At 40.2% G+C, this 27,456-nt stretch overlaps 1 protein-coding gene across 1 annotated transcript in view; it reads right to left on the reverse strand.

Moving 5' to 3' along the window:
- The window catches only part of LOC137666935 (von Willebrand factor D and EGF domain-containing protein-like), a 272,112-nt gene that overhangs the window by 149,464 nt on the left and 95,192 nt on the right, over nt 1–27,456 (reverse strand). The window contains exons 12-18 of the mRNA XM_068407215.1: nt 22,297–22,433; nt 21,064–21,225; nt 16,455–16,559; nt 13,619–13,733; nt 9,900–10,150; nt 8,454–8,673; nt 1,348–1,485 (exon numbers count right to left, since the gene is read on the reverse strand). Coding sequence (XP_068263316.1) covers nt 1,348–1,485; nt 8,454–8,673; nt 9,900–10,150; nt 13,619–13,733; nt 16,455–16,559; nt 21,064–21,225; nt 22,297–22,433 — 1,128 coding nt within the window. The remainder of the gene's footprint in view (nt 1–1,347; nt 1,486–8,453; nt 8,674–9,899; nt 10,151–13,618; nt 13,734–16,454; nt 16,560–21,063; nt 21,226–22,296; nt 22,434–27,456) is intronic.

The following is a 27,456-nucleotide window of genomic DNA, read 5'->3' on the forward strand; positions in this document are numbered from 1 at the left end:
AGACATGACTCTTTATATATATTAAAGAATACAATGAGCTATAGCCCCCTTTAACAGCTATAAAGGTACTTCAGTTTTCTCCTCCTTCCTCCCAGAAGCCTTTATACTTGCTTCAGCAAGGGAGGTATGAATAGATATGTTGTCTGTCCTATCCTTTTTTGGGTGAACAAGGAAGCCTTCAGATTTATTCCTTCGAATAAATGTGCATGTCAGAAATAGAGAAATCTTTCTGTAATTAAAAAAATGCAAAGGAAGAAATTACTTTTCTGATATATTTCAAAAGGGCATAATTTTGTATATCCTTCCTTCATTGGTAAAATTAGCTACAAAAATATGCATTAGTGAAACAGATGCAAAATCACTTTGAAATAACCAATGTGGCCAAATAATACAGCAAAAAAACCCATTCTGTACAGACATTTGGCAGTATGATTGAAGGGATGTTTGGTAAATGTGGCAAAGGCAGTCCTGCTGGTGCCAGGATCCTGCAGTTACAACTGAGTCTGTCCACATCAGACTTTTTTTTTCTTTTTGGTGGTCAATGTGAGGAAAGGTCAATATCTTCACAGTTAATATGTGTATCTTTTGCTTCTTGGATTTCTTTGGAAACACTAACAAACAAACATGAAACACTTCAGGTGTTGATTTCTCTCCTTCTGGCCCACCAAATATTATTTTTAGAGAAGATTACGTGTATGTGACTTAAATAAGCAGCATGTGAGTAAGTTGCATCCCATGCATTGGGAAGGTCTCAGCAGAGCACAAAGTCACTGTAGTTTCCCTACTGAAGAGTCTGTTGTCCCAAAAGCCATTTCCTTCACTGGTTGGGACCTGTGGCATGACTTTACACCAAGCATGAGCTCACAGCTGTGGACTGCATCCTCTAATGAAAGCAAACTTTGGAAACAGAGGTGAAAGGATGTGAAGGATTTGCACATGGACCTTCTTCCTCTTGCCTTACATCCTGCTCACACAGCATTCACCAAAATCAAAAGTAATCCTGGGGGTGCTCCCCAAGTACTTGTTAGTGGATGGTATATTTAGGAGCAAAATAGTGGAGAACACGTGGAATGTCCTTGGCAAATCATCTAGCTGGCATCTGGAAAATACCATTTTGTATACTATGGTGTTCATTCTAATCAAGATGAAACTAAACTGCAGTGAAAAATAGCAAACAGAGACCAATTTGCAATTATCCATATTAACACAACGTGACAATAGTCTGCTTTGTATATTGAAAGGTCCATACTTGCACAGAGTGCCAAAGTACTCAATTAAGGATAATAGTAGCAGAATTAAACGCATTTTTTTCTCCATCTATTAAAATAAACCATGCAAAACACTTACATTTGCAAGTTTTACCATTTCCTTCCATCCCACTGGGGCAAATTCCACATGCATATGATCCAAAGGTATTAATACAAGACACTCCTGGAAAACAAAGACTCTCTTCACATTCATTCCTGTCTTCCTGACAAGTAAGGCCTGTAGCAAAACAAAAGGGAGGTTTAATAATCAGGAAAGATTCCCTGTTTATTCCTCATCTCAGATGTTGAAGCAGACTCAGGCTTCTCAGCTGTGAACTCATAGGGTACATCACTGATCTTAAAGCCGAATTCCCCACTGCCTCAACTTAAACCTGCTTTTATCACACTGTTTATTACTGTCGTTACTGGTACAAGAAGTGCTGAACTTGAGACTATGATAGTAGAAAGCTGTGCATGTTAAATTATTTCCCCTGCATTTCACATCTTTGCATCTGCTTTTGTTGTCTTGTTTATGTGAGATCTTTGTCATATGCTGAAGAAGCCAATGAATCTCACCATTTTGGCTTTAGGATATGAAGAACTGTGTACTGACCTATTGTGCTTTTTATTTGTATGTGAACCTCAGATAACTAATAGCTTATTGTGAACCAGCCTGATAGAGTCTGGCTGAAGGTAAACCTCACAAAATGATCAGATTTTTTAAAAAAGAATTTTTTCCATTTAAAATCAAAATTTGAAGAAACGTTCTGAAAATGTCTCTGAGCCACAGTGCTGGTGTACAGAAGATAAGCTTCTATAGGATTTGAACCCAAAACAATGTGTCTTGGCTATTGCTGATTTTGGAAATAGGGTTTTAAAAATCCCTTGGAGCAACTGATGTTCAAATTCACAACTCTGGATGATTTAACAGATACCTATAGGGAAGGTGACCCAAAAGTTAAAATTACTATCTGAAAAGCAAATGATGCAGAGTAATCACATATAATGTTGTTAAAAACTCCCTCAGGCTTCAGGTATGCGTGCTGCTCTCTCTGTGCACTTGAGAAAACTTGCTCGGCTATTGCTGCTTACCCGAATATGCAGCCCTGATAGCAGGTCATAAACTAGCCCATATCACTTCTGCTAAGGTATGTCCTTTGTCCCTTGTAGGAATACCCAAGGAGACTGGGACACCTTCTTGAGAGTCCGGGTGCCTACTTCAAGACATACCAACATACCACAAGGTACAGAGAGCCTTGTTCCTTATCAGATATCCAGCTTTATCACGAAAGAAGATTTAAGGATAAAAGAATATTTTTTTTCTTCAAAAAAGAAATTTGTCACAGTGGAATGAATTACAGGATGGTAAAAACAGAACATTATTATTCATCTCCTACAACATAATCTCTCATTGTTTCAGCATTCCAGATAGCTTCCACTACTCCTTTCAAGTTAAAACAGCATCTCCATGTAAAAAACTCAAATTGAAGTCTCCCTTGATTGAGCTGCCTAAAAGAGTTAGTGGTTAGTGACATCACCTTCTCCTGCACGCTTTGTTTTGTGGAAAACAAACAAAAAAAAAGAACAGTAGCACAAAAGCCATGTCCCTTTTGTGGTGCCTTCTCAAGCTAAGATGTTCTGGTTTTACATACTTCTTGCTTCTTTCATGTAAGTTGGACATCACATAGTACTGCAGGGCTTAACTTATTTGTTTTCCTCCCTTGTTACATTTTGGATTACTATTTCTATTGTATAATTTAATTAGCACATTCGTAACATCAGGCTACGTTTTTCTGATAATGCTTTCTGATGACATGTTGGGAAATTATTAGACATCACATTCTGGAAAATAGTGAATGAGTTCCCCTCTGATTAAATTAGTAATTATTGTCTTTCTCTGAGTATCATATAAAGACTAAACATGATACCATGGACAAAGAAAGTAGGAATGAAGTTCCCGGTTTCAGTAACAACAGCCATTTCTCCCCCAGTCCCCTCTTCTCCCTCCTGCATACTCAATTTTTGCTGCAAAGGGGCTGGCTTTAAAATCTCAAAGGTGAGAGAATTACAAAAGGCAAAGGAACACCATAAGTTACAAGCTAAATTTTAAAATTCAGTCACTTGACTGATTTTTGTAAAGTAAAGGTGGAACAATGCAAGCACTTCTTTTCACTCAGAGAGATTTGATTTTAAACAGTATCTGATCAATTTGAGCATAATGATAATCCAGCTGAGTCCAAGGACAAATGTTTGCAAAGTCTGAAACTTGGCTGAAGGTTCCTAAAGAAGCAGCAGAAATGGACAGAAAACTGTCTGCATCAAGAAGTATCAATTATTCTGTTTGCACGACCTCCAGTGCACTGCAGCACAAGGGAGTCTCAATTCTCTTGGCACTGCTACTGTACAAATAAAAATAACAGGAATAAAAGATCTTCAGGTTGCAAGGTTGAAACATCTGTTTCTGTGCCAGCTCTATTTCTTCATCCCTGCATGGGAAATTGGCTGAGAAGATAAAGTCCTTTTGTGCCTCAAGAGCAGCTGACCAGCTACAGATGCAGAGAAAGACTTTTTGACTGTGTTCACAGTAAGTTGACTCTAAAGGAACAGGCAATCTCATTTAGGGAATGTATGGTTATAATACACCATGAACAAATCATGGGGTTTTTTTTTTCAGTTTCCTGAAAAGTAAAATAAAATTATAATTCCATCAACCCCCTGCCCCAATTTTGTATTAATCAGTGGTACGTGGGGAAAGAAATAAAGCTTTTGTGACTGAGATACTGTTTTCAAGGATGAGTTCTGTTCTCAGGCAGGTGATGTTCTTGCTTTCAATGGCCAGAAGAAGAAACAACAGGAATTATTGTTATCATGTTAACAATGTAGAAGAAACATTTAATGAGCTTTGAACACTCAATGAGAGAATTGTGTATAAGTCTCTGCAGAAATTTAAAGTAGAAATAATTCTGGATTCATCCTTCTCTCAGATTTTCCAATGACTTCTCTCCCTGCCTTGTTCCCATTCCCACATTACACCCTTACATTGCCTGAGATACACCAGTGCCCTTGAATTACTACCACTTAGCAACATATTTTATTCCCTGTGTCTCTGCTTCTCTTGCAGTGGTGTTTGGCAAGCTCTCAGTAGAGTTAACTTTTTGTTTCTACTACCTGTTTGCTATCATTTGTAAAGATTTGATGGTGAAGTGGTGCTGTCACTTGAGTGGTATAGCATTGCCTTCTCATTAGATTATTGATGGTTTTCTGGGGAATCAAGACATAAACACAGAATCAAGGATGAGCTTTTATTGTTGTCACAGAACCTGCCCTGAAGTAAAATAATCTACTTCCCAGCTGGCTTTCAGCTCCACTTGCCTATAATTTTTTACCTGCTATTAAAACTTTGAGATATATTCCTGTTTCACTCAATCATATCTTTTTTTTTCTATTGTTACTTGTGTTTTAACATTTTTGGCCAGGGAAGTACAGCAAAAACAAGGCACATTTATTTAACCTGGCAAGAATTAAGAGTTCAGGAACACCCAGTGTTTCTCTGGCCATCAAGGTGTCCTGTGCCCTGATCTCTAGACTCAGCTGTATGTTCACAGAATCACAGAATGTTAGGGACTGGAAGGGACCTCGAAAGATCATCTAGTCCAATCCCCCTGCCAGAGCAGAATTGCCTAGACTATATCACACAGGAACGCGTCCAGGCGGGTTTTGAATGTCTCCAGAGAAGGAGACTCCACAACCTCTCTGGGCAGCCTCTTCCAGTGTTCGGTCACCCTCACTTTAAAGAAGTTTTTCCTCATATTTAAGTGGAACCTCCTGTGTTCCAGCTTGCACCCGTTGCCCCTTGTCCTGTAAAGGGACGTCACCGAGAAGAGCCTGGCTCCATCCTCATGACACTTGCCCTTTACATATTTATAAACATTAATGAGGTCACCTCTCAGCCTTCTCTTCTCCAAGCTAAAGAGACCCAGCTCCCTCAGCCTCTCCTCATAAGGGAGATGTTCCACTCCCTTAATCATCTTCGTGGCTCTGCGCTGGACTCTCTCTAGCAGTTCCCTGTCCTTCTTGAACTGAGGGGCCCAGAACTGGACACAATATTCCAGATGCGGCCTCACCAGGGCAGAGTAGAGGGGGAGGAGAACCTCTCTTGACCTGCTAACCACACCCCTTCTAATACACCCCAGGATGCCATTGGCCTTCTTGGCCACAAGGGCACACTGCTGGCTCATGGTCATCCTGCTGTCCACTAGGACCCCCAGGTCCCTTTCCCCTACGCTGCTCTCCAACAGCTCTGCCCCCAACTTGTACTGGTACATGGGGTTGTTCTTGCCCAGATGCAGGACTCTACACTTGCCCTTGTTAGATTTCATTAAATTTCTCCCCGCCCAACTCTCCAGCCTGTCCAGGTCTCTCTGAATGGCTGCGCAGCCTTCCGTTGTGTCAGCCGCTCCTCCCAGTTTTGTGTCATCAGCGAACTTGCTGACAGTGCACTCTATTCCCTCATCCAAGTCATTAATGAATATATTGAATAGTACTGGTCCCAATACCGACCCTTGAGGGACTCCGCTAGACGCAGGCCTCCAACTGGACTCTGTCCCATTGACCACCACTCTCTGGCTTCTTGCCTTCAGCCAGTTCACAATCCGCCTCACTACCCGATCATCCAGACCACACTTCCTCAGTTTAGCTGCGAGGATGCTGTGGGAGACCGTGTCAAACGCCTTACTGAAATCGAGATAGACCACATCCACAGCTTTACCATCATCTATCCACCGGGTGTTGCTTTCAAGCATGTTATTTTTAAGTGTTGGATATTTTACTCTTTACTGTTTGTGTAAGAATGAGAACCACATTTCCCTGTGAATTTATAAACAATGTGTTGTAGTTATGGCAGACTATTTCATGTGGAATAACATAGCTTGATTTCACTCCATCTATGTGCAATCCTGCATAAAGTGAGAAGGGCAACAGTGTGAAACTGGTGGTGAAGATCAAACAGGAGCAGATCCACTGAAGTTAGTAACTCATGGAATTATATTGCTTGTTATTCATTTAATCCACCTCCTTACAGGCAATGAAGAATTGTTCTCATTGTATATTTCCAAGTGTTTAACTTAAGACAACCAAAAAACTTCCCAAATTTCCCTGCGTTCATAGGAACACTTTTTCCAGGGGATTCAAGACGTTCTGCATACGTTTGTTTGGTTTGGAGATTTTTGTATTTTGATCAAACTTTCATTTTCTAACTTTATTCTCCATGCTTAGGCTTGTGTGTTCTTGTATCAGTAGAGTTGTGGTGGCATAAACACTTTGGATAGCAGCAGGCTTTGGCTATTTGGTAGTATTATCTGGAGTCAATACTGTGTAGGTGTTATACATCTTTTAAGCCATTTTTATGAACTTCCACTTCTGAATGTTTTTTTATTTTTCATTTCTGTTGGAATTTTACCGTTAATGAAGTCTGGACTTGCAGTCCCACATGATCAAAACAAAGGTTTCATAAACTGCTGAAAGGCAGAAAGGATACCTTACTGCCTGGATGACCCCACTGAGTAAAAACTGTTCATTGCTTTTGTTTAAAATTGAGTTTCTTATATATACACACTATAAGCAGTAATAATTTTGTGCATTTGATGTTACTTCTGCTCAATTTTTCAAACCTATAGCACTGCACAGCAGCCAACATTATGGGTCACATGAATTCATTTCATATATGAACAGAGTAGGGTTTGTGACAGGTTTGAGGACTGAAATTTGAGCTCAGCTTAAGGTGTTTATTTTCTTACTCTGCTTTTGAAATGGTTTTAATCCAAGAGACATTTTAATGTCATTTCAGTCAGCACCTTTCACGTGCAGGAGACTAATTTGACTCTGACAAGAATGGATAGCAACATAACTTCTTTACTTTCCAACGACTGCACAGCGACCTGAATGAGTGAGTGGCTTTTATTTTAACTGTCCCTTTGTCTGCAAAGCTAAGAGCCAGGTTTAGAAATCCTGTTCAAGTCCTGTATGTTCAGCTTTGCGTTGTGCCTCCTGAAGAGCTGAACCGCAAATGAAAAGACCACAGCTTCCATGAAACTCCAGGTGAAGGCGTGTTTAGGCCAATGCGAAAATCTGTTATGTTGGAAGTGAGTCAAGTTACGAGCAGCTGGAGCGTGGGACCCAGCTTGGAGGAGGTGGTAGGCACTCTGCAAGACCAACAGCGACTCAACTCAGCCAGACTCCAGATGCTTAATGCAGCAGAGTCCAATCGCTGGTTCTGACGGTTCCAGTCTGTAGACCACAGGGGAGTGGCTGTCTTTGTGCTGTCACAAGTGCTTTTTCACGTGTGCGAATCATTACAGATGTCCTGAATGCAGTGAAGCTGACTATAACTTGCATGATAGGTACCAACATGTTCTCTCCTCATCTATGTTATCTATTACAGGCTTATCTTTCTCCTCACATTTCAGGTTTTCCTGTTTGCACTGTATGTCTTGCATCCACCTCTCTGGCCTCACTGCATGTTGTTCTCCAACTCCTTCTCTTCATGCTTTTCATTCTGCTTTTCTAAAAGAATCTTTTTTTGGTGCAGTGATCATCCCTCTTCCTCTCATCTCTTAAAATCATATTGTGGTCAGCCCTGAAAGGTTTAAACGGTTAGATTTTGTTCCATCAGCATGTCTGACAATGGGCTTGTGGTTTTGTAATGCCTAAATTTAATAAAGCTTCGACTGGAGCTAAAGAACAATTTATTTTGGCATGTTTTCCATATCTCCTTCTCCTTCCTAGACCTAGAAAAATCATTCATTCCTACTTCTTTCATTAGCTTAATTTAGTATAATCCTATGGAGTGCAAAAGGGTCCTGGATCTTTGCCTTTTCTCTCTTCTACTACGTCTTCTCCTAGCTCATCTCATGGATGGACAAATCCATGTGAAATAAGCAGGTGGAAACTGAGATCGTGGAGGTTCACAGCCTCCTTGAGTGATCACTTCAGGACCACAGAGCTTTAAGTCGTTTTTCCTTCCTTGAGCGTGGATAATTATATAGCTGGTTTTGCATATTTTCTGTCTGTCTAAAGCTAAGTCATGGGAGCAGAAAAGCAGGCTTATGTACTCCATTTGACAGATGCTTGTGGTCATGCTACACTCAAAAAATCCTGTAGCAAAATATTTCTCTAGTTAAATCAAAGATGGAAACAGTGAGGTGTTACCTCCCAAACCAGGGGGACATTTACAGAAGTAGCTATCCACACTGTCCACGCATGTTCCTCTGCCACAGGGGTTTGATTTGCAGTCATTAATATCTTCCTGGCAAAATTCTCCATCAAATCCATTTGGACATAAGCACAGGTATTCACCAAGGCCTGGAGGGAATTTAATATTGGTAACACATGTTCCACCATTGAGGCAGCTGCAGGGCTTCACTCCAACCTGAAGAAGGCAAAAGGGAGTTGTGGTAAGATTCCTCCAAATAATCACAGCTGAGAACTATGGCGTTACCTTTTAGGAAGGGACAGATTTGCAGTGCAAACGTTATCTAGAATCATGAAAACTTATTTCTAACCAATTTCCTTTGTCTAGATAGAAGGTCTCATACTCAGCATATTTATTTACTTGACTGAAAGCTTGACTTCTTTAAAGGGATTTTTTTTTTTCATAATTTAGGGGCACATTCTAACTTCTTATAAGAAAAAAATCCTGTTTGCTATAACAGCAGTTTTTACATAGCATCTGAGGGCAGAATTTGTTCCTTATTTTTCAAAGAAGAAATGAAAATGCTTGTCTTCCTGCCCTCCTTACTGTTTCACATTACAAAGGGCTCCCAGGCCGGAACATGATTGTAGAATTCCTTAGCTGGTCTCTCTCTTCAGGGAAGAGAGGTCCATAGTTTTATTTTACATATGTGCAAGAACAGCATTTCAACAGATTCAAGCCTCTGTATTATCTCACCTAGTTAAACATAGGTCTAGTTTTAAATGTTTCCATTAAAACTGTACCCAGACTCCAGTTTCCCCTTCGTTGTGTGGGTTCAGCAGATTGGTATTTTTGACAATAGTGGTTTGAATGAGTGAAAAGAGGAATCTTTAGGAAAAAAAAAGCTTTTCTTCACAAAACTCTTCTCATGTCAAGAGTCTGCATCCCACTTTATTAGCTCATCCTATCACAGGATTAATGTTAGGCCATACAATAAAGACAAAGCCGTGCACAAGCTCTGCCAAGAAACTTAAAGTATGGAGTAATGACATAAGAGCAAGACACCCTCTAAAAATATCATTGAGAATGAGTTATAATCTCCTTTTTATAGCTAAAACTTGGTCTTTTATGTTATATGCTTTTTTCTGCAATCCAAATGCAGAGTGTGAATTTTAAAGCAGATTAATGAACCATTAAAAGGCTCTGCAAGAGTGTTCTTTCAAGCAGCAATCAATAGCACTCTCTCTTGTTCCTTGTATATATAGTTTCTATGTTCTCAGAGATATTTATTCCATGAATTGATCATTATTGCTGTGCTGGATAATATACACTTATGAGGAAATAGCTGAAATCTTAGTTTCCAAGACAGTAACAAATTATTAGCTATAATGACAATTGCACCAAAGCAATGACATGATAAACAGGTTTGTTTTGTTTTTCCTTTAAAGCGTTCATTTCCTTACCTCAATAAAGTATCTGCTCTGTGCATTGCATTCATCCGACACAGTGAATTCAAAGGTCTGCATTTCTTCTGAATCAACTTTCCAGATAAGAAGGCCAGCAGGAGAGAGCCTGGCATCCTGTGGCCCAGCCTCTAAGATGAATAGCACAGCTGACCCTTCCGGATCCACTGCTATTAACTGGTAAACAAAATTCTCACCAATAAATGTCAGCAGCTGGCTGGAGGGGGCCTGGAACACAGGAGGCAGGTTGTCTAAACAGCAAAAATGAAACGATGATTACATAAATTCCAGTTTCTCCCATGTAAAGATTCACAGTGAGGCATTCTCTCAAAGAAAAAGGTACAGAGCGTACCCTGAGGCTGATGGAGGAAACCATTTAGACGTTAGAGGCAGCAAATGGCTTTACTAAAAAGTATACCTTTTCCTCCTGTTTTTTTTCATGCCCCATACTGAACTTTTCTCCCATACTGAACTTTGATTACTTTTGATGTGTTACCTGATACATAGGAGGAGATCAGACATGACTTCTATAACTTCCCGCTGGTCCCCCAATTCTTACTAAAACTTTAATTAATTGTATTTCTAATACTTACATATATATATTTATTCTATCTACCACTCTATCTATCTATCCATTTAAATATAAGTAAACTAAACCTCAAAATGATGAATGACAAATGAATTGGGTGGGCAACTCGAGGAGGGAGGGGTGGGGAATAATTGTGTAAGACTCTTCCGTTGAGTAAACTCTCCTGCCTTTACACATAAGTAGTAATTAAGCCTGAGCAGTTTGACTGAATTCATTTGGACATTTCATCAGGAATAAAGGTCTTCTGAGTGCCAGCAGAGGTACACCAGTGAATCTGAGGTTCTCTATCCCCAGTCACAGTAGTGCATATTGTATCACCATTGGCATTATTTCTAGTGTCATTGTTTACAATCAGTATTCACTTAATGAAGATAAAAGCCTAATTGTACAAGGCTATTTTATAGTAGAAGACAAATGTTACCTGCAGATACTTACAATATAAATAGGTAAGGAGAACAAGGTTGAGAAAAGTGTTGCATTTTATAATTAGAAACCAAGAAAAAGTAAGATCGGATGAGTACCCTGAGGTGACAGCAGCTCTGTGCAGGGCTGGGAATTTTGTCTCCATGTCCTAAGCCTCCTCGGTCTCAAGCCATCTTTCCTCTTTAACCAGCAGTACAAATTGACATGTATTGATATTTAAAGGAATCTTCTCACAATGTAATTTGACCATAGTTATGTTTAACTTAAAGAACATTTCTAATACCGAGGATTAATTTCAAGTAGAACTCTCAAACCATGAACTATATATGTGTTCTCATAAGGGCTGCATGGGTCCTTGCATTATGCTTGTGGGAAGTCATCATTAGGGGTTTTTTTGTGGTGCATATCCTTTTATCAAGCTTTGCTTTCTATAGCATGTCTCACATTATGCAGTTATTTAAATGTGTTTCTCCACTCATTGCTGCTGTGCTATCAGAGCTTTCTAAACTGCTTGTCCAGCAGATTGTCCTGGCATAACTGTTGAAAGCTTCCATCTATTAATTTACCTTTTATTTCCCAAGCACTTAAACCATGGAGCCCATAAAAGTTGTGACCAAAGTAATCGATGAAATATTGATGCTGGGTATGCATTTACAGATAAACACAAAGGTGTTAACTGGATGGAGGGTAACGAGAAGTTGTAGGCATGAAATAACATAAAATCAGATGTTCTGAAAGTAGTCTGTGAGTAAGAGTGTTTCTAATTCCACAGAGATCTCCTTGCCATCCAGTGAACATATATATGCACTCACAATTATTGCAGAACTTTTAAAGGGTTTTTGCAATTTTGAAAACAAGTCTGACAAACACTTTCTTTTCAATATGTTTAAATTTTAAAATTATTGAAAAGTGAACCATGATCTGTTTCAGATTTCCCAAATCACTTCGAGCTTTACAAATTCCAAAACAAATGCGGTTTTTCCTTTTAAGCCGTTTTCTGTGTTTTCAAGTTGAACTGGCTCTGTATTAGTAATGAGTCTGTCTATATAACAATCAGGGTCAGCTCATCTCTAGAGATGCTACTGCTGTTGCCAACACAATGGAAGGACAGAAAGGATGTAAGGTTTGTGAGTCACAGATAATATCTTTCATTATAATAAACTGTATCCTTGGGGGAAAAAACCACACGCTTTCAGGTGTACAAGCTCTTCTTCAGGTCTGGCTTACCTGTAGGCATTTTAACTACTCATGCAAGTAACATCCAATAGGATTTTTAGTTGGCCAACACTTGGGATGGATCTGCCTACACCTTTGCCTGACACAGAGTTTTACATTCCAAAAGCTGGATTTTTTAGGACATAAACTAGATGTATATGTTTTTAAATAGAGGAAATTCAAAGTCAATAGCCTGGAACAGGAATTAAAAGGACTCACGAACAACTCTCTCCCTTTCTATTGTGTTCTTGCTTTCAAAATTGATTTCAGACAACTTACGACTTCTTGTGTTGCTGGAAACTGTTAGGTCTTTTCTGGTCCTTCTCAAAGGCATTTTCATCACCTGAGAAGAGCATGTCTGCTCACTTCTCTCCGTGGCAGTGTCTCCACTGGAGCTATGGACTCCCACCATAGTGTTACAACTCTCACTGTTTCTCCTGCCATACCTTGCACTCTCTAGGAGCCTCTGTCTCTGAGCATCCCCAGCTGTTCCCTAAGGACAAGAGAAATCTTCCTCTCCTTCCAAAAGGGTCCTGCTGACCTAGTCACTCTAGAGGAATATAAAACTGCAAACAGAAAAGGTAAACTGGTCCTGTCACTCACATACCTCTCTCTAATTTGCTTGTGTTTACAGAACCTAAAATTGCAGAGAAACTCTTTCTAGAACCAGCACATGGATCTACATAAAAGCAGTAACATAATCTTTGTATTGACCAGATGCAAGTGTGCTCATATAAGTGGGGACATGAGCTGTGAGGACAATGCTGCTAGAAACATGGATTACCTGTAAACCATGCGGTAAGTAAAAGCTGTTGTTTACACTGGGGATGTAGCCATGAAAAAGCTATGATTAAGTCCTTAGCATTCAGGAGGTGCTTCAAAAGGCAGCCTTCTCCACGACCCCTGCCATGACGGGCTGCAGAACAAGCCTTTAGGTTCTGTGGCAGTGAAGGTAATGAGTGGCTGATCCCTATCACTCAGACTCCCTGCCAAGCCAAGGTCTTTTGTATGGCATTTCATAGGATTTGTCTCAGGGAGAGAAAACAGTTCTTCCAGATACCAAAAATATACATTAGTGTTTCAAAAGCAATGTTTTCCCCAAATTGTTCCCTTAAAGATTCATACCTGCGAGATGATGACAGATGTATTTAGGGTCCATCAACTTTAGCTGACAGACTTGGGCACTGCATGGGGCAGAGGCATATTGACAATTTCATTTTCAGGTGTTATTTTGGTTTTATTAATTTGAGATTTGTCAGGTTTCAGCCAGAACAAAATACGTGCCCAGATACATGGTGCATGCAGCGGAGTACTATCTGCTTCTGGTCAGTCTGCATTTCTGGTGCACCCAATTATTCCCGTTGCAAACAGTCCACATGCACTATTGTGCAGGATGGATTCATGTTAGCCAAATAAAGGAACCACGTATTTCATACACTGAGTCATAAATTCCCAGCTAAGTGCTTCTAAATCTTAGAAAAAACTGTCTTACTTTCATTAATAGACCAGGTGAACTTAGAAATGTCAGGTTCACAGAGAAGACAAGGACTGGTAGGGTTTGACTCTCCTTCACCGTAGCAAAGTCCATCTATATTACAAGTATTTTCCTGCCAAAAAAGGAAATAACAGTGGGTGGGAGGTGGAGGAAGGAAAAAAGAAATAAGACAGACAAGAAATTAGCAGTTAATAATTTCTGAGATAAGCAGAAACTCACTTGTCTCTTATGAAATATTAGCAATTTAAATGCTGATACTGTCTCCCAAGAGAGAAAACAAGACATGAAAGTTTTCCAGTGTGAGATCCTTGTGGTTGTGAATGTTTTAGCTTAGGAAACGTGATGTTGCTTGCTATAGACGAATGCAACAGCCTGTGATTCTTTTTTTTTTGATTTCCACACTTACATGGTGTATGTGATCATTATTCCCAGCTGTGACTACTAATATGATGATTATTAAGTAACACGCAAAAGTGGGCTCCGTGAGATTAACAAAAACTGAGACTGGATAAAAGGTCCGTTTGAAATTTTGCAATCTTGTTCTGGTAACTTAATTATTTCTGAAGGTTCTTCATAAAAATATGAAAAAAGCAATGATATAAAAACAGAATAAAGAACTGCATTAGATTTTAGGCTTCCATGAGATAGTGATAAACAACAGCTAAACACATCCGTGGTGCCTAGGTCGGGCAGAAAGGCCGGCAGAAGTTCATGCAGTGCACTGTGGGCACAGCAGTCTTTGAAGCCGACCTGGTCCTCTCCTAGTTAGGGTGGCCACCAGGGCCAGGGAGGCCCTGTGGCTTCTAGGTGGGCTGAAGACACTTGAGTTGTCTGAGGAGCCAACACAGGGATATAATTAACTGATGTATTTAAACATCTACGCCATGGGAAGGTCCTACAGTAGAGTTAGGTCTTTTGCTTGCAGCCTGTGTTGGGGCACATCTGCAGATGGGACTTTATCTGACATGGTAAACTCCCAGGAACACATGGGGCTCTGTTGGGAACACAGGGAATGTCACTGCTACAGCAGGACAGCAAGAGGGAGAAGCTACCAGGGCCCAAATACATTTCTCCTCTTCCCTCCTTTAAGTAGGGAGGGAGTACACATTGCTTTTCTGAGATTGGTGTGTGTCCTGTTACTGGCCTTGTGGTTGCTATCTATTGCTTTATTACTTTCTCAAACTTCTTTTGCAAAGTACATTAGTCAACATTTTAAATAATACCACTTCAAGAGTAATGGGTAAGGTAGAGAAACAAAAACGAGTCTCGTAATTGCCCCAACATGATAGAAGGTGACAGATCTTCAGCATTAAAATCTGGATGGTAATTAGATTTTATTACATTGTTGTTTTCAAAGGCTTGATGAGAGAGATGCTTTTTCTGATGTGATAGTGTGGTACAGAATGGGCTTCATAAAAGAGGAACACAGAACATGAAATGGCCTGATATAAAATATCCCCTAATTGAAACACCTTTTCTGGAAGCAATTTAGGTATTACAAAGTAATGTTATAAGAGGAGTAATTAGAATGTGGTCTGATGCAATTGGAAGCCTAGTTCAAATAGTCCCTTGAAGCATCTTAGGATAGAAATTATAATCCCTAGAGAACACCAGCATATTGTGAAAACATATGTATTTCTGAGTTTCAAAATGTAAGAATAAGGAAAGCTGACACAATTATTTTAATCTGGAATTTAAGTGGTTTTGCCTCGTTTGGGCCTATAAGGTAATTTCTATTCACTGATTTATTTGTAGAAATGTGAACTTCCGTTTAATTTTGGTAACTGCTATATTCTTGCAATCAGTGCAAGTTTGAAAACTGTATTTTCCCATTAGTGTTAATGAGAACAGTGAGGCAAATGAGTTAAGATATACCTGATTAATCTTCATTTTATCAAAATGCAGACTGGTGGTCTCCTATTCATTCGTACTTGCCTCAGGGTGGGAAAGCAGGATCAGTACATTCAAATATCCTCAAACCCTCCAAAAGTTTCTTTTAAAGCCCCACTGTAAAACAGAAAAGTTGTCTAACACAACCCTGTAGAAAATAAGAGCAGGGAAGCTCTTTTTTAAGGGATGGGGGATGTTACACTAATAAGTCCACAGGAAAACAGAGGGTCATAGTGCTTTCCAGGCACTTCGTAACATGTTGGCAGTTTAAAACGTAGCACTAGGCTTCTGATTACGGTTTTGAAACTGACAAAGTACTATATGTTTGTACTTAGCAGTCTTTAATGTAAGCAAAAATGTTTTGTGTTCTCTTGAGGGTGTTTTCAGGTGACAAAAACTGTATAACATGCATGTTAGTAGACCTCTTGCTAAGGCAGAAAATGGGTGTAGAAATGATATACCTTACAGTTACAGTGCCCTCGCCAAACAGGCTAGGAGAGGTATAATGCCTTAGTAGCAGAGACACTTCAAAAGTGAAGTTAAGCTGCCTTTCAGGGGAGACTCCTCAGTCTTAATTACTTCCATTAACAGCTGCAAAGAATAAATATTGTCAACCATGGTCTTTCTGGAAGTGTCTGTCTGAGAAAAGTCCATCATAAAGCATGTTAACGGTTGGACTTGGTGACCTTAAAGGTCTTTTCCAACCAAAATGATTCTATGATTCTATGTTTTATCAGGTATTCATACCCCACGTAAATATGAAAAAAAATCACAGACAGGAGATTGTGAAAGAGAGAAGAGAAAAGTGTTAGGCTGTGCAGCTGACCTATGAAATAGATTTTCCTTTTCTAAAGCAGTTATCACACACAGTACATCAAAGGGAGGGAGAGGGCTAAGGAAGAGATGAACGACCCGTATTAAACCTTTATGCTCTTTAAATTACCTTTAATTTACAAAGTCCGGTTGGATGGAATTGGCAGGCCTGGCAGACTGCGTCGTACAGGGTCAGCACTCTGGAATTACTGTACTGGAAGCCATCGTTAGTGATCTAAATGATACAAAAATCATCCTTATAAGTAATAATGTTCCATATGGAGACTGTCTGCTCATTTTGGAGTGTATACCATTGCCCCCTTGAACTGGATTCTTGCCAGCAAGATAAATTAAACCACTTGTGAGTGGCTCTGCTGCAAGCTGACATATTTCTTAATGCTCCAAACTGCAAACTATTCATTAATAATCAAAAGATCTTTTGGCTCAGCTGGCATTCAACTTTTCTGATTGCTGTTAGGTTTTTCTCTGAGGGTTTTTTCAATACCCTTATGGAAACTGCATAGGTATTCAAGTGGTACAAGGGTGTCTTTCAAGGAGTTGTGAAATGAAATTAAGATTTTTGGCTGAAATTCAGGACCACTTTTTTACTAATGGCAAATCAGTAAGTAAACTCCTTGAGGTAAAAAAAAAAAAAAAAGAAAACGCATATTATTTAGGTGATTTTAAATTAACTTTAAAAAAAAGTGCTAAAGTGGATAATACCAGATGGCAAAAATCCTATTTCCATAAGAAGGTATATTAGAAGAGCAGTCACCTAGTGTCCCAGCTCAGTTTCCTGTACATGTAGGTAACTTAGAAAGCCTTAAGTTAGCATGGCATTTTTCATATATGAATGCTTACACAATAAGAAAGGGTTAATTGAGTTTATATTTTAATTTTTCTACAATAAAAATTAAAAGATACCAGACTAGTGTGGAAAGCGTTAACTTTTGAGAAAGCGTTGTGACACCTCTTGAGATGAGTGAACATGAAAGAACACCCCAAAATACTGCTGAAAGCCATGCTGTAAACACTGATGAACACCAGCAGGAAAGCAAAGCCCTTTCTGTCCGGTATTTTTTATGTTTCGGCCTCTCAGTCAAACTAAAGCCACTTCTTTAGCAGATCTAACCAGGCTTTGCTTTGGATCGGTCAGGCACCCCTCTGTCCTCTTGCTATAAAAACAACCCCCAAGCCCTCCTCCATCTCTCCTGTGACCCCGAAGCCGAAACATCCTCAGTCCCTTTTGAAAGGACTTTTACAAGGTCAAGAGTATAAAGTTATTTGATCAATTAATAAACTATTTCATTTCACAGAAAAAAAAGTCTGTTAAGTTGAACAAAGATAACTGGAAGTGCACAGAGTAAAAATTACTTTAATAAGTTTCATAAAAAGTATCAATTATTATAAGTTCACTAAGAATGATCTGAAAGCTCATGGAACATAACACTCCCACAATTTCACATGTGATGGTTCTCAGCTCAAAATGCACTGTGAACTAAGAGCATTTGTTTCTGCAGAAACCAACACAGGGAGGTAAACAGGCAGTATTCATAGATATTCACAATTTGAAATTGTGAAAGAGAGACAACTTATTTGGAGTAATTTAAATTGAAGTAAAATTCACCGGCATAGCTTTAAAGAAATAAACCAATTTTTTCCTCTGCATCATACTCAGTTGAGATGTTAGATATTGTGTGTTATACTAAAGGTAAAAACTCTTTTAAAAGAAAAAAAGAACTTATGCTGCAGTTTGAGAGGAGAAAAAAATAAACCAGGCAGCCTCCGTCAAGACCTGCTCTTCACTGAAAGACAGTGCTTACGGGCAGCAAGACTTCCATTAAGAATATATTGTTCCTAATGCAATTTACATTTCATTTCATTCTTTTACCAGAGCGTCCAATGTTGTCTCAATACCAGTGCACTAATAGTGGGTGAAGAAATGGGTAGACAGGGAAAAATATAAAAAGCTATAAAGCTGCACTTATTGCTCTATCTGAAGTGAGTATCGGGAGTGAAATGTAACTCTTGCCAATTGTTTGGTTTTTTTTTAAACCTGTATTTTTTTTCTACATTCTATTATAAACACCCATTTTGGTGTCTTTTTAGAACTGGGTTGTTTTATAGTTATTCTAATTGCTTTTCCATTAGTCACCTTAGTGAAGTGGAACAAATACTTCAATGAGACCTAAGCTGAGCAAATCTCTCTTCAAATTCAGTTGGCCCTTAGAAGCCAAAGACGCTCTTAGAGTTGCGCCTTGATTGTTTGAACAGACATATTGTCTGGAAAGAAAGAGCCACTTCTTCTGGATAAGCAGTCAGGACAATCAGGAAGTCTGTCACTTCTCCCTGAAGTATTTTACTCATCGAAACAATCTTGGCTATTTGTATCACTCATAATCTACATGCAATTTGACTTGTACAAATGTTTATAAATGAAAAATGAAAGCTCTAAAATCTTGCTGAACTCAAATTTGGTTACTGCCTCACTGACTTTTTAACAATTTTTTTTTTCTGCTCTTGACAAATACAGGCAATAGTAAAGAATTGAGGATAAGTGAGAGACCTGCTTCCCAAATTAGACAACTGCCTGCCAAGCTCTTTCACCTCTTCACCCAGGCATCTGTGGACAGCCCAAGTCATCTGCTGCCCAAGTAGGAGTTTGGATTTTGATATCTAAACTAATGATACCAAATGCTCTGGTGTAGCCCCATGTATTTTCTTATCTATGTTCGGCAGCATGTCATGGAAAGAATGAGCAAAATCTTAAACATGAATACAAGAGCAGATAAAATGAAAGAGCACTGAGAAGAACTTGTCAAGCTCCTGTTCCCCCAACGTTGGTAGTGAAAAAATCTTATGTGAAACTTTGCTGATTCCTCTGAAATTTGATTTGGGAGTGGGGAGAGATTCTGAAAATATTGAACAGTGATATTTCCAGAAATAATTGTTTTGATTTTTGGTTTTGAAAAATCTTTTACCTACATTTTAAAAAGTGTCTATTAACATAACCTGGAAGATCAATGCTGCAGTACGTTTTATCAAGAATTTTCTGGAGCACAAGTTTTTGAACATCTGTGGAATTAATTTCAAATCATTTTTTATGTTGAAATACTCCATCATTTTGTTCTCCGTACTGCTCTGTAAGGGCAGTAGCCTTTGAAACCGAGCGCTGAGCTCTGCCTTCCCAATTCGTCCAGTAAAAATATCCACAGGAGATCTAGGGTTCACACGCAGCTGGTCAGGCTGGACTGAGACAATTTAATTGTCCGTTCGCTGCACAGCCATGAACCTGTTTCTTATGCAGGGTTTGAAGGAGAAGGAAGGGGCAGAAGGCTTACAGGTGCAGAGGTTTTCTTGAACTCGAGTGTAAGGAAAGAGATATTCTACATGTGTTTTGAGAAGAAAAATAAGAAAAATGGTACAGACCTCCTCAGGGCTTAAAGGCAGCACCTGAAAGTAAACTGTGTCATAATACACAAGAGCTGCAAGGAAGCTATCCTGGTTACACTGGAGAAATGGCACTGTGCATGTGCAAAAATGTTAGCTGTTTTCTTGGGCCAGGAGACTCAAGGGTATCTCCCTCTCAGACCCTTCCAACATGAGGTGGCATCTCATCTCACAGTTGTCAAAGTTCAGTATCTCCTTAGAGAAGTCTTAGAGCCCTAAGCAGAGGAACTGCCCTCCTGGTTCAGCCTCGGTGTCTGCCCACTCTGATGGCTCCTTCTCCAGAAGGAAGGTTCAAGGTCCACCTCAGCAGCTGACAGTCAAGCTCTGCTCCCACAGAAATCTTACACCAATCTCTTCAAACACAAATCCCTATCTATTTAAAATAAATTACCGGATAGAAAACGTGCACTGCCAAATATCCTTGTTTCCCCTGAGCCACATGGCAGCAGATGTGCCCAGTCTGGGGTGCAAACAGCTGTGAGGTGCAGGACAGGCAGTAACACCACAGTGAAGTGAATGTTTTATGCTTTTCATTTTTACATGCTGCAATTTTCAAAGCACATCTTCAGTCTTTCTACCACGGCAATATATTTTTCTCAACTATGAAGTCTTTAAATTATCTCAACCTTAAAAAAACCCAACCAATCCGCAGAAAATAACCATCCAGGCTGAGAGCAAGACCAAGGGCAGCAGGCACAGCGTCAGTAAGGCACTGATTTCCTGGAAATATTTAGCAAGTAGATATCATTTTGTGAACAAAAAGGGCTGAAACCACAGCAGAGAACTTGGCACAAGCAGGTACTGCACACGCTTCTTCCTGCAGTCATTCGAGACCATGACCGTGACATCTCTGCTCATGCCATGCCAGCCCTCACCTGCTGCCCAGGAGCCAGCCAGCGCTCTGCTTCTGCACTGCGCAAGTGTCAGCCTTGCAACCAGGGGGTCAGAGCTGTCTTATACTTGCTGCCTAATCAGCAGTTTGAGTTGGGGTTTCCAGAAATGAAACACTAATGATTAACAATTGATTAGTACAATTGCATCAATCTCAGGTGATTACCCGGAAAAGTGATTGTAATTTGCACTTTCGGATTGCCTACAAAGACACCTGTTTTTAACTCATATTGTTTTGGTTGGTGGGTTTTTTTTTCCCCCTACATGACATTAATGTGAATAATTCTACAGGCTTTTTGATTTCTGAAGGGAAGCAAATTGTGCTTTGCATTTTAATTTACCATGACAACTGATTTTCTCCTTCTAAATCATTTCTTAGAAACATAAGAAATTCCTACTTTCACTTGCCATCTTGCAAACGGCTCATCACCGGCCACAAAGTGCACAGCCCCTGTCTCTGTGATGTTCAGGAGAGGAATCTGGCACTCAACAGCTTCAGAGCTGAGAAAATCTGCTTTTGTGGTTTCTTGTTCTCTTGATATCCATTTGCCATTGAGATGCTACAATAAAACAGAAGGAGAGTGCAGAAACTGAAGGCTCATATAAAGAAATTCCAGTTGTCGACATATGTTTATATTTCTAATTAATAATATAAGGCATTTCCAGATGGTTTATTCAAAAGAAATGATGCTGCTAGTATAGCTACAGTAAAGAGCAAGCCATGCTCATCTATGCCTGCAAGTGGTCTCTTGATTTAGGAAGTGCTGTGGTCTGCGCTTGGGATGAGCAGGTGGGATGAGATAGAGTAACCTGGTGGAACGACTTTGTGCTTGCTGCTGGAGCTCAGCAGCCAGCTCCTTGAAGGTGGTGTCTGCTCCTTATCTAGATCAGCTGCACAAGACGTCACTGCTTGTTAAGACCCTGCTGAGCCCCAAGCGGGCATGGTAGCCAAATCTCAGCTGTGCCTCATTAGCATGTTGGCACTGAATGGGAATTGGGCTGAATGTCTTTTATGAGTTGGGTTTAAGAGATGAATCAAACCCTTCATATGTGAGTATGCTGATATACCAAATAATTCAGTCCTAGCATTACCCATGTATAGTTGTTTATAACAAAATTACAGTGTTAGCAGGCAAGATGGGTTTAATAGTCAATGCAACTTGTGACTTAGTATTGAACTATGACTAAGAAAATTCAAATAAGAGCCTCTGTAACTATGTTGAGGAAACCTTATATTTAACCACAAAACTTAGCATTCAAATGTGTTTAGAAAACCACCAAGCATACCGATTCCAGATGCACAAAATGAGAAATAATATTGTGATTTCAGGCTTCACTGGACTACATTGCAGCTGAACCAGACAAGAGTCAAACAAAACCCCACAGAGAAAATTAGCAAAAACGCACAGCTGTGTGTTTCCAAGGAACCAGCCATGGAAAGGGATGAGCCTCTTCAGCTTCCCTTGTTCATACCAAAAGTATTGGCAATGGGTTTTGAAGGTATCTGCACCCCACTGTGGCAGTGGGAGATGATCGCAGTCAGCACGGTTCAGAGTAAAAGACTTTAATATAAACATGTCGAAGTTCCACTGTATCATCAATACTTTATGAGCCCATGGGGAGTTCCTTACAATTAACCTGGTGACCTCACAGCGCAGGTTGGGCGACTCTTTGAAGCCGAGGCCAAACACCCGGATCCTGGTGCAGTCGGAGGCGCGGATGTCGCAGAGACCCCCGTTCTCTAAGGCTGTGATTTCCAAAGCTTGTTCTGAAAGAGCGAGATAGATATAAAGCTTTAGAGAGTAGCACTTACATCATGTTCTGTTCTGGTTTATCAGATTTTGTTGTTGTTCCTGGTTGTTTTGGTTTAATTCTTTTCCTTGGGGTCTTTCTTGCTCCCCTGTGAATTTCTCTTGAAAAGAGGAGCAGCAGTTGTCGAAATGGGAAGCAGTAAACTTCCATAGAATAATTGCTCTGTGCACCCAGCACTGCAAGATGTACCAGTGAGCACTACATGGCTCATGGAATCAATTAATTGAAGCTGCAGCTTCAGGATAAAAGGTCTTCAGTGGTAATACTTCTGCTGACCCAGGTAACAGGGTGGGAGCACAGCTGAGAGGACAGGGTGTCATGCCATCGAAGATGACCGTGCCACCAGGCTGCTCATAATGTGAAACAGCAGTGCAGAAAACAGTCTTTTTTTTTCCGAAGCTATGGATGCAATAAAAGCGATGATCCTCGAAGGAATGTTTGCTTGTGAGGGTTAAGTCATTAATGGGTGGCACTCAGCTCTGCACAGTGTCAGCACAAATGTCGTGCACAGCTAAGTTTCACCTAAATCCTATTTTGAGGCCTTAAGTAGGGCTTAAGTGATGTACAGCCTGTGCTGCCCCCCTTGCAAGGTTGAATTCCACCCATTACTGTTTTCAAAATGTTTTATGATTCTCGGGTAAAGGTTCAGTTGTGTTCTGTTGTACTTTAGGTATTCACCATTTAAAATTCCTCGTTGCTTTCATATTGGGGTTATTTTTACAGAGTCAAAATGCAAGCTCATTGGATGGCAGAATTCACAGCCATCTTTACTTTAGAAAAAATGTAATTGGGCAGATATTTACATCGGCATTTGGATAGTACAACATGCAGAAGGTCTCTAATATCTATGTCAATAGCAGCAGTCAGTCAGGATCATGATTTTGTATTTTTATTGATAATATTTGTAGTTATAATGGTCAGGAGAAGTCACTATGATGACAAATAACACAAAGCAGAAAATTTACTTCTTGTTTCCTGAACAACACTTAATAGCAGGAGCATGGTGGGGAGAGGCTGCTTAGCTTTTCCTCTTCCCTGCCCCATCACCACCGCTCTGGCAAAGCAATATTACCCATCAATTTTCTCTGAGCTGTAGCTTATCTAAAACAGAAGCTCTGTGTCACCTAACATTTTAATGGTACACTGGTTCATCTCTGATTCAAGGGGCAAAACACCCCGAGCTGAGTTAATAACCTTCCCAGTACCTCGCTGTTCCTTTAGGGCTCTGCCATTTAAGGTGTAACTAGGATGAACTTTACTAGCAACAGGACAAGAGGACATAGCCTCAAGCTGCACCAGGGGAGGTTCAGGTTAGACACTAGGAAAAATTTCCTCACAGAAAGGGTTATTAGGCATTGGCATGGGCTACCCAGGGAGGTGGTGGAGTCACCACCGCTGGAGGTGTTTAAGAGAAGACTAGATGTGGCACTTAGTGCCATGGTCTAGTTGACACAGTGGTGTTAGGTCAAAGTTTGGACTCGATGATCCCAGAGGTCTCTTCCAACCTAGTTGATTCTGTGATTCTGTGAATGCAGTTTAAACTCTGTGATCCTACCAGATTGCAGCCCATAACAACATAGCTTCCTGACTAGTTTTTCCAGAGAAAGGAAGGAAAGCAACATAAATGTGAAAAAATAGTGAAAAGACTTTTTCTGTACTTCTGAAATGCTTTTAGATTTTCTTTTCTTTTTTTAAATTGATTTTATTCCAGCAATATTAGTAGCACTGTTGGAGACTTTGCAATATTTATAAGAGAAATGGTTTACAGCTTATCAGCATTCATCAGTTAGTTGTGGATTCCTGTAATGTACAACACTATTAGTCAGACGTAGTGAATGGTTTTGATAAATTGCCTTCTTCTGTGGTTAGTGCATGAAAATTAAAAAAAATGCTTCATTATGTTTTTCATGATATTTTAATAGTTAGCCCCACTAGTACTGAGGTGGCTCGGATTGCATTAACATTTTCATTATCATTGCAGATTTTCAGGCTTCTGTGGGTGAAGTAAAATCTCATAGCCTGGGAAAGAGTGAGGCACAGGAGTGTGCTCCTGCACCATTCCTCTGCCAGGAAGGAACTCAGGTTGGTTGCTTGTCGATGGGCGCCGTGTGCTTCCCCGAGGGTTTCCTTACACCTTTATGAGCATCCTGACACTACGGCGACACCATTGTGTCAGGGCCAGGGCAAGATTATCCAGCCTCAATGCTTTTTGAAATGACTTACAGTATCAGCATGGCATTTCGTATTTATTGCTCTCAAGCCATTCTGTACACACTTTTGTGCAGCATCTTTAAATTGATCTAAATCTGAAGGAAATATGTCGCCGCATATGCTTTGGATATCTTCGCTCAAGATTTGCCGTGTTGTGGGTTAATCAGGATGAAAACGAGATTTCTTTTTCTGCTGAAAGGGGTGAAAGGTTCATGGAAGAAAAATGCACCTTGTGTTTTCTGTAGTTCAATGAAGATGGGGAAGAAGGAGAGGACTGAGCTGTTGTTCGAGTGGGCTTTTTTCTGTTACCTCAGCCGACCATCAAGCCATCTTCAGCTGGGAGTGCTCTAACGGGAGGAATACACAGCATGGTTTTGTGACAGACCATATGTAATTTAATGCTTTACTCCTTTATTTCTTGCCAGCTGAAGATGTGGTACGGAGAAGGTGATGGTGTTCCCATGCAGATTTTTGCCAAGGCCTTTGCAGGGGGTGTTGGGAGGAGTGGAAGAAGAGGGAGAAAGTCTGATGGCAAATGACAGTGACTATAATGACTCATTTTTAAACAAATGGATACTAGAGTTCAGATCTTAAACCTCTGTGTAGACAATATGTTATTTTTTAAAATGGTCATTAGTTTTAATCTAACTGTTTTTTAAAATGAGATATTGCATTTAACGGGCATAGGAATTTTAGGTATTAGTTTGTACTGTGGTTTTCTGTCTGTCTTTCCCTCTGCCTTCTAGTTTTGTTTTGTATTAGCCAGTTTCAACCAAACACAGAAGGTGAAGCCTCAATGACATTAGCTTCGGAAAAGTCTCGTGACAGTCGGTAGCTGGGTACTCACCCACAGAGATCCTGCTCTTACTGGGGGAAACACAACCAAGGTTTGGCTGTAGTTCATCACTCCCTGTGTTAGTGGATGGGTAGTTAATAACCCTGTGCACAGCACACGCTCGTGGGCCAGAGAGGTGGAAACATGAGAAGGAAATATCGGAGAGCCTGAAAAACCTTAGCAAAAGAGCTGCAAGTAGTTCAGCGGAAGACTGGAGGGGAGAAAGAGAGGAGCAAAGGAAAGAGCTGGGAAATACCACAGAGGTGAGAGTAAGGGCAAAAGTGCAGATATCCAGAGAAAGTGGAGGTCGTGGAGACCTGGGATGGATGTCTGATGTCTGTGGAGGGGCAAGTTAGAGGCAGGAGAGAAATCTGCGGGAAACCAGGCAGAGCATGGAACAAGCCTGTGAAAAGTATCATCTGTTTGAACATTAATAATTTAAGTTTAGGACAGTGAATGCCAAAACACAACAAAATCCAGGACAGAACAGCCTCCTTCTTTTCTCTGTATGGCCTATAGGCCAAAAATGTTCTTTGACTTTTACTGGTAGATTAAAAATTGAAGCTCAGGGTAGCACCTGGGGCTCAGATGGGTGGCAGGGTGCAGTCCTGTTGTGGAGGAGGATTTAAGGAGCTGTGTGTTCACACCTGCTGGCTCAGACATGGGCACCTCGATGCATTTCTAATGCCTGGTCTGCACACACACCAAGAAAACACACCTGAAATGCATCTGTTAGTAGAACATGGCATTGGGACACTGATGAACAGCAGGAGATGTTGGGGAAAAAAAAAAAATATCTTGGGTTTTAATGAAACTGTCTTGGATTAAAAAGGAGAGAGGACTCAGGAGTTGAAGGTTGCATCTAAAAGGCCTCCAGACCTCAGGTAATTAGACAGAAGCCAGGGATCTGTCCTGTTTGGTTTGCAAACTTGCATTGTGCCTCCCTCAAGAGGCAGGGACCTTCCCGGTCCCTCTGCTTTACCCCCAGTAGGAATTTGCAGGAAAGAATAGTAAGTTCATTGCTGCTGGCAGTGCTGACAGTGCGGTCTCTCTCGGTAAGCGTTTACATGAGTCAAACCTGACAAGGAGCACAGGCTACATCGTAAACTTAAAAAAACCCTGCATAAATACACATTGGTTTTATAGATGCTTGTTGTAATGTATTATGTAAATAATAAGTATGCACAGATGTAGAAGTGAAATGGAGACTGTTGACAGAAAATCAAGAATCTTGCAAAACTACACTTATCGAAGTCTTACTGACAGCTAGATATGGTTCATGTTGGGTTTCCACTTTTGATTAGAAAAGTATCCTAGCACAAATAATCATTCTTCTGCAGCGTTTGAAAGCTACATATGCAACTTTGGGCTAGAGCAGCAGACCTGAAATGAAAACTGGCAAGAATTTTGTTCAAATAAAGAGAAGGAAATGGACTTCCCTGCTTTTCTTGATCAGGATGATAAATAAGCAATGTAAGTCATGAAAAGCAAATCAAGAATCAGATCATAAGCACTGGGTGTGGTCACAGCTTTGCTGAAGTGCAAAAGAAAATTGCCCTTATTGTCCAATTACCCCATCCTTGAAATCATATAGCTGGTTGAGCAAGCTGCTGTGCCAGAGCTTTCTGACATGGTAGTGGACATCTGGCTATTGCAGCTATGGGGGTTCTGGTTCAGAGCAGATTGATGCTTAGTTATCTCACAGCTTGGACAGGGCACGTCTGAATCTGCCTCCATTAAAATACATGCACAAATATTGTGTTTCTTTCTTTTGTATGTAGGGTTATTACAGCAATCATATACACAATTACTGTATGCATTATTCTGGAACTCGTGCTATCCATAACCCAAAGATCATTTGAAAATCCTCCCTAAGAAAAAGTGTGAGCAGCTATATGCTGTTTGCCAGGAGTTGCCAGGAGTGCATCAGTGA

Source organism: Nyctibius grandis, chromosome 9 (assembly GCF_013368605.1).
Source record: "Nyctibius grandis isolate bNycGra1 chromosome 9, bNycGra1.pri, whole genome shotgun sequence".
NCBI lineage: Eukaryota > Metazoa > Chordata > Aves > Nyctibiiformes > Nyctibiidae > Nyctibius > Nyctibius grandis.